This window comes from Brassica napus, chromosome A10 (genome assembly GCF_020379485.1).
Source record: "Brassica napus cultivar Da-Ae chromosome A10, Da-Ae, whole genome shotgun sequence".
Taxonomy (NCBI): Eukaryota; Viridiplantae; Streptophyta; class Magnoliopsida; order Brassicales; family Brassicaceae; genus Brassica; species Brassica napus.
The window spans coordinates 7,623,901-7,635,077 of NC_063443.1; the positions used below are offsets into that span (position 1 = coordinate 7,623,901).

The 11,177-nt window shown below is 32.3% G+C and overlaps 2 protein-coding genes across 3 annotated transcripts; both read left to right on the top strand.

Annotated features, from left to right (window-relative positions):
• The first annotated feature begins 871 nt into the window (after window positions 1-871).
• LOC106398322 (probable fructokinase-7) lies at window positions 872-2,960 on the top strand. 2 transcript variants are annotated; one of them, XM_013838901.3, is made up of 7 exons: window positions 872-1,090; window positions 1,346-1,551; window positions 1,621-1,833; window positions 1,911-2,108; window positions 2,188-2,328; window positions 2,416-2,532; window positions 2,613-2,960. In XM_013838901.3, exons 1-7 carry the CDS (start codon window positions 1,069-1,071, stop codon window positions 2,745-2,747), a joined length of 1,032 nt encoding a protein of 343 aa, XP_013694355.2. In that variant the 5' UTR covers window positions 872-1,068; the 3' UTR covers window positions 2,748-2,960. The 2 variants fall into 2 exon arrangements, with proteins under 2 accessions (XP_013694355.2, XP_013694362.1); XM_013838908.3 differs by having other exon boundaries at window positions 932-1,072.
• A 362-nt stretch (window positions 2,961-3,322) lies between these two features.
• On the top strand, window positions 3,323-4,299 carry LOC111201545. The gene is made up of 2 exons (XM_022693816.1): window positions 3,323-3,406; window positions 4,039-4,299. The coding sequence occupies exons 1-2, from the start codon at window positions 3,323-3,325 to the stop codon at window positions 4,297-4,299; spliced, it is 345 nt and encodes a 114-aa protein (XP_022549537.1).
• Window positions 4,300-11,177: the final 6,878 nt, after the last annotated feature.

Sequence of the window (11,177 nt, forward strand, 5' to 3'; positions counted from 1 at the left end):
CGTGAGAGCTCGATTCCAAAAATTTACTTCGCAAATAATAGTATAATTAATTAAAATTTATTAAAGATAACATTGATTTTAACCACTGAATTTATTATAATTGTTTTATAGTTTATTTTTAAATTTTATAATTGAAAAATATGTTTTAAGATAACAACACAATATATAAGACTTATCTTATTTTCCAAAAAGTTAATATTATTAATTAAAATTCGTTTTTGATTATATAATTAATTATTTAGAAAATTCATTAAGGGTATTATAGATATTAGCCGCTCTAACTTTTAACGTGAGAGCTCGATTCCAAAAATTTACTTCGCAAATAATAGTATAGATTATAGTTATATAATTTAATTATATTAATAACGATTCAAATCAATTAAATCTACTCCATCCATTTAAAAAAAAATTGGTGGTTTGACTATTTCATACCTAGTAAAATATAATAACTATTTTCTTTACTAATTACCTTTAACTTTATTTTTTTTTTATTTCAGTAACATAACATAATTTTCCTTTTCCTTTTTAATATTAATATTTTGCACTTATTATCTGAAAATTTCTTATTATAAAGAGTAAATACATAAATATTAACTAAAATTGAAATATTAATCATTTAAATATAAGAAATCTAAAACAGAAACATTTTATTTTAAATACATATATAAAGAATACCGTATTAGGTTTTTAAGAATTTCACTTGGAGAGCACGTAGCAAAATATTTAACATTTATGTCCTTTCCATTTACCAAAGAGATTTAACCCTTCTAATCTATTTTGTCGGTCCCATATTAAATTTGACACTCACACACACACACACACACACACACACACCGTCGTCACACGAGCTGTAAAGTGTTTATTTTTAATTTTGGGTATTAGACAGGATTAATATTCACAAATGTGGTGACGTCATTATATACTAATACATAACCAACTTCGTCTCTTGATCTCTACTAACAATTACCGAAAACAAAAGCACACGAATTTTCAAATCTTTCTCCTCTGATCTCTCTCTCTCTCTGTTTTCCTCGTAGATCCCTTTCTGTGTGTTCGAATCTGAAGATCATGGGTGAGAAAGCCATCTCAGGTTCGTTAGAGATCTTTTTGTTCACTCTTCGTCTGTTCTTGATCTGACGCCGTTGAATGATCTTTATCGAGCTGGATTCGAACTGGGTTAATGGAATTTTTTAAGTTTCTGGGTTTGATTGTGTCTCTATAAAGCTTTGATCTTTGATGATATATCTCTTCTTGGGTTATGCTTCTATAGATCTCTCTGTCCTTGGGTTATATATGTCTCTGTACCGCGACAAGTGTTTAATCTTTACTTTGTTTCTGATAACAGGTAATCTCAAGAAACTAACGATCGAGACAGGACGTTCAGAGACTCTCGTGGTCTGTTTCGGTGAAATGCTGATCGATTTTGTGCCAACGGTGGGAGGTGTTTCGCTCGCTGAAGCACCAGCTTTCAAGAAAGCTCCAGGAGGTGCACCTGCCAATGTTGCTGTTGGTGTCTCTAGACTCGGTGGCTCCTCTGCTTTCGTTGGAAAGGTTTTTGATGATTTTATCAACCAAATCCAAATCGCTGTTTGAAATCTAATCTTCGTTTTCAAAATCTAGGTTGGTGATGATGAGTTTGGAAAAATGTTAGCTGAGATTCTAAAGCTGAACAATGTGGATAACTCTGGGATGAGATTCGACCACAAAGCACGTACTGCTCTCGCCTTTGTTACGTTAAGAGCTGATGGAGAGAGGGAGTTTCTGTTCTTCAGACACCCGAGTGCTGATATGCTTCTTACCGAGTCTGAGCTTGACAAGAACCTAATCCAAAAGGTAAAGGTTATGGAGTTCCATCCCTCTTTTGATCCATATTTATACCAATGAGGACTAAGTCCAGTGACTTGTTACAGGCCAAGATCTTTCATTACGGATCAATCAGTTTGATCAAGGAACCTTGCCGCTCGACTCATCTTGCAGCTATGAAAATCGCTAAAGCCGCAGGGAGTCTCTTGTCTTATGACCCCAACTTGAGGTTACCATTGTGGCCATCAGAGGAAGCTGCAAGGAAAGAGATCATGAGTATCTGGGATCTAGCTGATGTTATTAAGGTACGATGATGCACTCCCCAGTTCAGATCATTACTAGTACTGAAAATGACATACAAAGTCTTTGTCTGGGAATTTTCAGATCAGTGAGGACGAGATTACATTCCTGACTGGTGGAGATGATCCTTATAGTGATGAAGTTGTGTTGCAAAAGCTCTTTCATCCCAATCTTAAGCTTCTTGTTGTGTCAGAAGGACCTAATGGCTGTAGATACTACACTAAGGTTTGCTTGTCTATATCATTTTACATACACTCAGGCTGTGTATATATTATTAGGTTACTTATTTTTGGTAGCTTTATTATCTTGTAGGAGTTTAAAGGTAGAGTTGGTGGAGTGAAAGTGAAAGCGGTTGATACAACCGGTGCAGGAGATGCATTCGTGAGCGGTCTATTAAACAGCTTAGCTTCTGATCTCACTCTTCTCACTGTACTTACTTATCTCTTTCATTTAAATATCTTCTTCTATGGCTTGTGAACTAAGGTACGTACATTTTGTGAGATGTGCAGGATGAGAAGAAACTAAGAGAGGCGCTTCTATTCGCAAACGCTTGTGGAGCCATCACAGTAACAGAGAGAGGAGCTATTCCAGCGATGCCCACCATGGATGCTGTTCAAGAGCTTCTCAAATCTTCTCGCTCCTGAAAATGCTCATAAAGTCTCTTTTGAGTGAATCACTTCATTACCTTTCTCACTGTATCTTTGTGTTTTTTTTTCAATCTTTTTCCCAGTTTGTAGGAACTCAAGAATGTTGTGTGTGTGTGTGTTTTTAGTTTGTTGATTGATCTTCTGGAGTTTTGATTTGGTTTTAAACTGCTTGTCGTTTCTTGTTGCCGAGGATAATTTTGGTTTTAAACTGCTTGCCGTTTTGTTTGCTGAACAAAACTCGTGGGCGTATATACCGAAGCGAAGTACTAGTTATTAGTCAAACCGGTTTAGGGTTGAACAGAACGTGAGTAGCACGTGACACCTCCGTAAAAATATACCCAAGTCAGATTTTAAATGGGAATGAATAGGAGGTGGGGTATAACCGACATTTCACAGTAATAACGGCGTTAAGAACGGAACGTTGAGTCTTGGGTGGAAATTTAACGAACTTTAAACATTTGTTTCGCGGTCAGAATACGGGACGAGAATTCTCAGGTTCATCCAGTAGCACAGTACTTTCCTGGATCCAGAGTCTGAATAATGTGAAGAAATTTGATTACGAGGAGTAGATGATGGCTTCGGATCCAAAGCTGAAGGCAGAGATAGGTCCGGATGGACTTGCAAAAGAAGCGCCAGTTATTGCCTACACAGAGAAGGTAATCCTAGCAATTACTCTCTCTCTCTCGATCTATGTGTTGTTCTTCAGTGGTTTCTGATTTTCTTTTTCTCTAATATGCTTGATTGATTTGGTTGTCTCTGAAAGGAATGTAGTGTGCATATTGCGAATCTGAGATCTCTCTCTATCAATGTACCATTCTTCTCACTGTGTCGTAGATAATACTGGCAATCTGGATGTACTTGTTTATTGAGAAGATGAAACTTATTGTTAGTGAGCTTTCTTGATACTTCGATACATTGAGGAGAACTATTCAAAAATAAGAGATGGTCGAAAGGGAATTTGGAAACCTCACCATGGAAATGAAACTCACTGCTTGCTGGTCCTAAGAAAGCTGGTAAAGCAAGTTTCACTTCTTAGTGGTTTCCATCATGCAACGGCTGGTTTGATTTACTCTCTTCTTCTTAGTTTACATTCCTTTTGTTTCTCATAATTCAACTTATTCTTAGAATAGAGGAACTGATCAATTCCTGCATGAATATATGTTGCTAACAATGGCTAATTCTTCGCACACGGTGCATGAGTATCAGTTCTATTTGCTTGGCGATAAGTAGATGCATGAAAGATGTTAAATATTTCTGACTGTGTTCCATATTAGCCTAATATTATTAGGTCCATGAACCGGAGACTAAATCTGTACTAGACAGTAGCTCACCAGCAGCAGCCAATGCTAATCAGACTCACCCGGAAAAAACTGAAGGGAAGGAGAAGGGAGGTAAAGAACATGGACAGAGACCAGCCACAGCGGAAGGAGAATCAAAATCGAGAAAGAAACCTCAGATTCAAGGAAGGGGAAGAGGAACTGGAATCATGAACAACAAAGGCAGAGGAGGTTGGACTGGTGCTGGATTCGATGTCGACTGTAGAACTTAAAAATTGAAATATTATATACATGGACATGTAGCTTCCTGTAGCTACTGCGACCTTTCTCATTTACTTACTGAAAAGAAAAATCATTCAATCATATACTTGGCTTCTTTAATCATCATCTTGAGTTTAGGTTCTAATGTTGTGTTATTGATTTGAGAACAGTCTTAAGATGTTTAGACTGGGGTTTGATTGATAATGAACCTAATGGTATGTTTCATATGACTAGTAATCATAATATTTGAATTTAAAAATAAATGAAGTTGTGTAAATATTAATAGAAGCCTGCCAGAGATAACTGGAACTGATGTTAGATTGATGAATAGTATTATTGTAAATGAAAAGGGTCAAAAGAGTAACAGTGGATACTTAAATGCGTTCCTTCTCTTCCTCTGTATATCAAATAATAGTGTTTTCTCTAGGAATAAGTGAACTGTGACCGATCTGTGTCAGGGGAGTCCATAAGTGAGACCCAGTCCACTCAAAAACTTTGTTTTCTAGTATTAACAAGTTTTTGTTTTGTAGTTAAAAAACACAAATGTGTCTTTGTCTCTATTAATTTCTTCTACTCGTGTCTTCATCTCATATGCAATAATGGTTTCATTTATAATATGTCTGATCTTCTCTAACTACTAACTTTTTGATTCCATTGCATGCTGTTTTAATGTCATTTTCTCGTCTCTACTTTAGATTCATCATTTTGAAATCTCATGAGAAAAGTACGATGGATTTTTGTGGATTTGATGCAATGGTTATGAATCCAAACCCAAAAGTAAGCTTGCCGAATGTTGATGTGGCTCACCCAACCGAACTCGTCCAAACTCTAAAATGGTTCGTCTTAAAATTGATCCCCAATCGTCTTAGTCGTTGTAGAAAAAGATAGAAAAGAGTTAAGAAAAGCGTATTTTTAACCTCCAAAAGTTCCAGTGCAAACAACCTAGGTGGCATTAAGGCAGGGCCGGCTTACAAGCGGGACAAGCGGTGCGACCGCCCCGTGTCCCCCGTGTAATGATAAATAAGGGGCTAATTTTTTTATAAATCTATATTTTTATATATAAAAAAAATTATAAATACAATAAATAAAATTGAAAAGGGCTCAAAATTATTTGATATGTATATAGTTTTATTTTCATTACAAAATATACAAAATATTATTAATTAAATTTTAAAAATATTTTAAACATTATCTCTATATAAATTTTAGAGAGTAAAAAAAATTTTTTTTGCCCTAGAACCCCTAGCTGTGTTGAGCCGGCCCTGCATTAAGGGTCTTGAAATCAACTCGTCTAAATATATTCACGTCTTCTTGTGAACCGTATCCTGGATCACCAGTTATTCGCAATCTTTTTTGGGTTTAACTGTCTGTGCAAGTCGTGAGCGTTAGTAATGGATCCGGCCAGACCAGGTTATGTCTCGAATATACAGGTCAAACTGTCGAGTCTCCAATTATTAATCTGCTGTTTTTAAAGAACCTTAAGATACATAACCGGTCATGTGCTAAAAGCCTAAAACCCATAAATCAGAAGTTTTAAAACTCCAAATTTAGCTCCTTTAGTATAGTGGCTTTGAGCTTTTGACTATGCCTCTTAGAGGTAACGAGTTCAAACGTCACCCCCTTCAAATATGAGGTTATTTTCTTAGTTAGCTTTAGATGCCATATGTTTTAGCGCAGGCACTACTTAGATGTATGATTGGTTACCCTTATGTTTTATTTTTCTGACGAGAAATGAAGTATATGGTTCCAAATATCGAATATGCACTAATTAATTAATATTGGGGAGAAAACAAAATAAATAATAATGATGATGTACACCATTCTTTCAATTGTTTTTTTTTTTTGTTTTGTTTTGTTGTAACATAAAACACGAGGAATAGGATCTGTTCAAAAGTTATTGAAACGCGAATATGGCGGGATGAAATATATAGGACCATCGCGAAACCTGCAGTACAGTGACGGAGCTTTTATCTTGATTTGCCCTCGACAATACTCTAAACACTGACTTTCCTACAAAACAACCCTTCTACTATTGGGACACGGTTTGAGCAACGAGACAAATCATGCTTTGCCCCCATGACCTCCCAAACTATATATTATACAATTAATCACTAATTTATTTAAGTTAGAGTGGTCCCATTAATTGTTTAATAACTCATGTGTCTTCACTTATGGGATCTGACCCCAGAAGTACTCTGATGCACATCTCCTTCTCCTCCAAGTTGGATATTTTAATTTGTTTTTTGAAATTTAGCAATGGGCAGCTTCTATCAGTATCGTTTTCAAACCTTTCTTGTTTGAGGTCGATAGATTTGATTTAACCTCAAAACCCTATTTATTAACATAGGGCTCTTACATTACATGTATTTGAGCTTCTCCAACGGAGAGTTCTCTCCTTGGAATTTTGGAATTCTCAAAAAAAAAATATATATATATATATATGTATATATAAATATATAAATATTAATATTTTATTATGAATTTTTAATAATTACGGAAAATTCAACCGAAAGTATTTAAACTTTATATATATTATTTGAGAACTCAAGGAGAGAACTCCTCATTGAGATTGGTCTTATTTAATTTTTATTTTTGAAAAATTATATTCTATATATTAGTTACTGCTTTACGTGGGTTATGGTAAAATATTGACGGATTGTAACAAATAGTGGTGTAACAAATTCGTTATTATAACAGCTCGGAACATATTAAGTATTATAAACATCGTTGCATTTTGCAATATTTTGTGTCATCTCTTTTATAAATTTAACGTTTTTCGTTCTTATCGCCAATGGTCAGCTGTCGATGGTGACTAGTGTTAGTGACATGCTGGTTGGTGGACGTGGAGACAAATATTTTTGTTCAAATAGATTCAACGGTATGATCATTCGCTCAAATAATTCTTCGAGCGCTCTGGATATTCATTCGCTTAACGATATATATATATTTTTTTTTTAACTACGTAGTGGTGGGCTAGTGGTACCCAGTTGAGTTAAGCGTCAAGCTGTTTGGCTGCGCGTCTCTGGGTTCGACTTGTTCCTAAACCTTATATGGACACGGAGTACTTTACGCTACTTAAAGGTATTACCGCAGGTTGGCTCCGGGTTAAGGGTGATTACGGATTGCGGACAGCTCCTTGTGAATGGCTACCGGCTACGGAACATCCCTGTTAAGAAAAAAAAAAGATATTTATTTTTTAAATTTGTTTAGAAAATATTTTGTTAATCAAAGATATAACATGTTTGATGGAAATCATCTTTTAATCAAAATTTACAAAAATAGCACTTCTAATTTCATCAAAATAAAGCATTACGGTTATGGATAAGAAACCGTATACGTTAATGGGTTGTGATTTTGCTAATTATACAGATCATATAACACACATGTCACAAAACTTATCTTTTTCTATTAAGCAAAAAAAAAAAACTTATCTTTGTCTAGATATATAAGCATGGCTAGAACAACAGGTCTCAAACTTATGTTTTTGGCACATGGGATCTGGTTATTAACGCTTCTGATGCTCATTACATGGTCTTTCAAATATGTCGTCAATTAGGTAGAGCAACATTTAATTTGGAATTAAAGAAAAGACAAAGATAGAACGACATTTGACAGTTAATCAGATGCCATTTAATTTTCAGAGAAGAAATGATGAGACGCAGTGAGTGCCTATGTTTTAGAGAATGGCCAGAAACTCAAAATGATGATTTCAGTACATAATATTATTTTTTCAGTATATTTGATTAAATAATTAATATTTAACTAAAATTCTACTTACATATAGACATGTGACTGAAGAGTTTTCAGAAAATTTCACATGTTCAGATGTTCTTATAAAAAAACTTTTTTTTAATGTCTTTTCTACTTTTTATCAGTTTACTGCTGCTATACTTAGTAGAACTCATGCGCTTGAAATGCTTTTAAACTCAGAAAAATAACAACAATAATCCACTTGATAAAAAACTTATAAGACACATTATGTCTCGGAGGAATATCAATTTTACCACAAGTCTAAAAGGATAACCATTTTCATAAATATTTAAATTTGTGATAAAAAATATTAAATTAGATTTTCTAAATCATTTATAAATGTTTAAGAATATTAAAAAAAAACAAAATTATAAAAGTTTATAAACTCAATCCACCTCTTAAATATTAAACTCTAAACAATCCCTTACGTATTAAAAAAGAAACATTTGACATTAATGTGTTCACACTATATTCGTTACGTGTCAGCTTCACAGCGATTTGAAAATGAATACGTATACGTGTCACGTGTAGAGAACTTTTCAACCAAATTCTAAATAAATGTGTTCACACTATAAAGTACTTTACGAGTTTTTAAAATATAAAACTCACATGCAAGGTTCAATGAGTTATACAAAGGTTCCACATATAAATACAATTTGCAAAAAAATCACAAATGTCAAGATCTATTTTATTTTTACTTAATCTTATTTTTAAAATTTTATATTTTATGTGTTATTTTGAACAAAATGTCGTAATTAATTAATGATTTCGTTATATATTTATCAACCACCTTTATATACTTTTACATGCATGCATATCGACATGAACACTTAAATAACTAAATATTCACCACAAGTGAGGATTCTATTCTCTTGGAAGTTGAAATATTTTTTTAATTTTTCTATTCACCATCGACCAAATTGTAATGAAATGATTTATCTTAATAATTTTATTTTTCTTCAACTATTATCTAGATTTGATTTGATTTTTAATGCATTTAGAAATTATAATATGAAACTTTTGGTTTGAAATCAGAACTGTCTAAAATTCATGTAACATGAAACAAAAAAAATAATAGTTTTTGGTTATCACCAGAAAAACTAAAAACTTCAAGCATTTTAACGGAATAAACCAAATAAATATGATTTAAAATGGTAGTTATATTTTAGTAGATTAAAACTGAAAAAACAACCTAAAACGGAATCAATATCCAGATTAGACATACATAATATTTTCTTATCTTAAAAATAACAAAATTAATATTCTCATCTTGGACAAAGCGCGTGTTATTACCAAGTAATCATTAAACACTACCCAAATATTAGAATATTTTTGATTGAATGTATTTTTTTTAAATGGTATCTAACTTAAGTTATTTTAAGCAATTTCTTCTTGTATCTTTGTTGTTAAGTAATACAGAGGTTCAGTGTACGTTTTTTGGAAAGACAATTACGTAATTTACAAATTCATATAAATGTATGCAAATCCATTATGCGCAGCTCTTCGATTATATAGGATAGAAGGTGGCCAACTCTTAATAAAAACCCATAACAAAGTATAATACCAATGGATAAAATTCAAGTACGTAAGTTCGTAGCTAATACCAATGGTTAAGAGTTTAGATTCTTGGCTAAAGCCTCTTGTCCCTTGATCTCTTTGTTTAAGCTCTGTTAGTGGTAGTTTGCTTCCCATCTTTAGGGCCTTTCTTCTTTTCGTATTTGACAGTGGCCGATCTAGAATTTTTTAATCGGGGCACCATATTATTAATATACTAAATAATTTTGATATAATTAGTTTTAATTTTTAATAATATAATATTATATTTAAAGACATTAAAATTGATTTTGGGATATTCAATATGTTATTCAAATTTATATGTAATATATTCTATTGTTTATAATTTTTTTAAAAATTAAAGAATATAATAAAATTTATTTTTTAAAAAATAATTAAAAAAGTTATCCAAATCTGAACTGAATCCTCAAATATCTGAATTAAACACAAAATTCCAAACAGACCCGAAATTGAACCCGAACGTCCATCCTTAATCACTATTATAGATCCTATATGTATCATCATAGGTTACAAAAATATGTGTTATCATATAATTAATCGTATTTTTTATGTACCATCAAATAAGTAATCTTATAATTAATAATATTTTATACGTACAATCATATAAATAATCACATATATTTTTAAATTTTAATGTGAAATATAAAAACCATAATTTAATTTGGTGTTTGAAATTGAGCTTTGTATTGTATTTTTCTTATATATATTGAAATTTTTTTAATAATGGTTATTGGAAAATTTGTGGAAGCCCTCTTAGTCCATTGGTTTGACTAAAAGTTCATTAATGCTTCTACAAGAGGAGGTTTGGGGTTCAAATCCCAGAAAATGCAAGTTATGAAGATTATGGAGAAAAAAAGTTACGAGAGGTCTTCATCATGATGCAATGCGTATCATCGAACATGGATCTCATAGGGCGGCTCGAAGTGATGCAGTCAGACATGCATTTTCATATGATGCAGTCAGGCGTGCATTCTCATATGATGGTGAAATTGCCGACTGTAGAATTTGTAATATTTCTCATGTTGGAATAGCATAATTAATCAGATTTTCTTTAAAAAAATTCTTATTGAAAAATATGTTAGTAAAAATCAAATTTTGAATATATGTATGTTTTTGAATAAATTTATATAAATCAATTTTAAATTCTTATTTTGATTTGAATATGTATATCAAGTAACATAAGCCCAATAATTTTAATATAATGTAATGGACTTCTAATTTTTTTAATAGCATAAGCCCATTATTTTTTTTCCTAACTTACTGTTATCTATGTTTCCAAACATCGCTATATCTTTTTAACTGATATCTATGTTGGCAAACAAAAGCTTAAAGTATTTTTACTCTAATAAGATAGATATTCTCTGACTTCTGCACCACACTTTTTATTATAAATGTGTCATTTTAATTTTTCAAGATTAATCAATGTCTAATACTCATTCACTTTCATATACATAAAACAAAAAATCTTAATACCTGCAAACTCCTAAAACATTATTGTGAAGGGTTTATACAACATGATATATTAGAAAGAATATTTGATTATTTGAATTGTGGCAATCCCCAA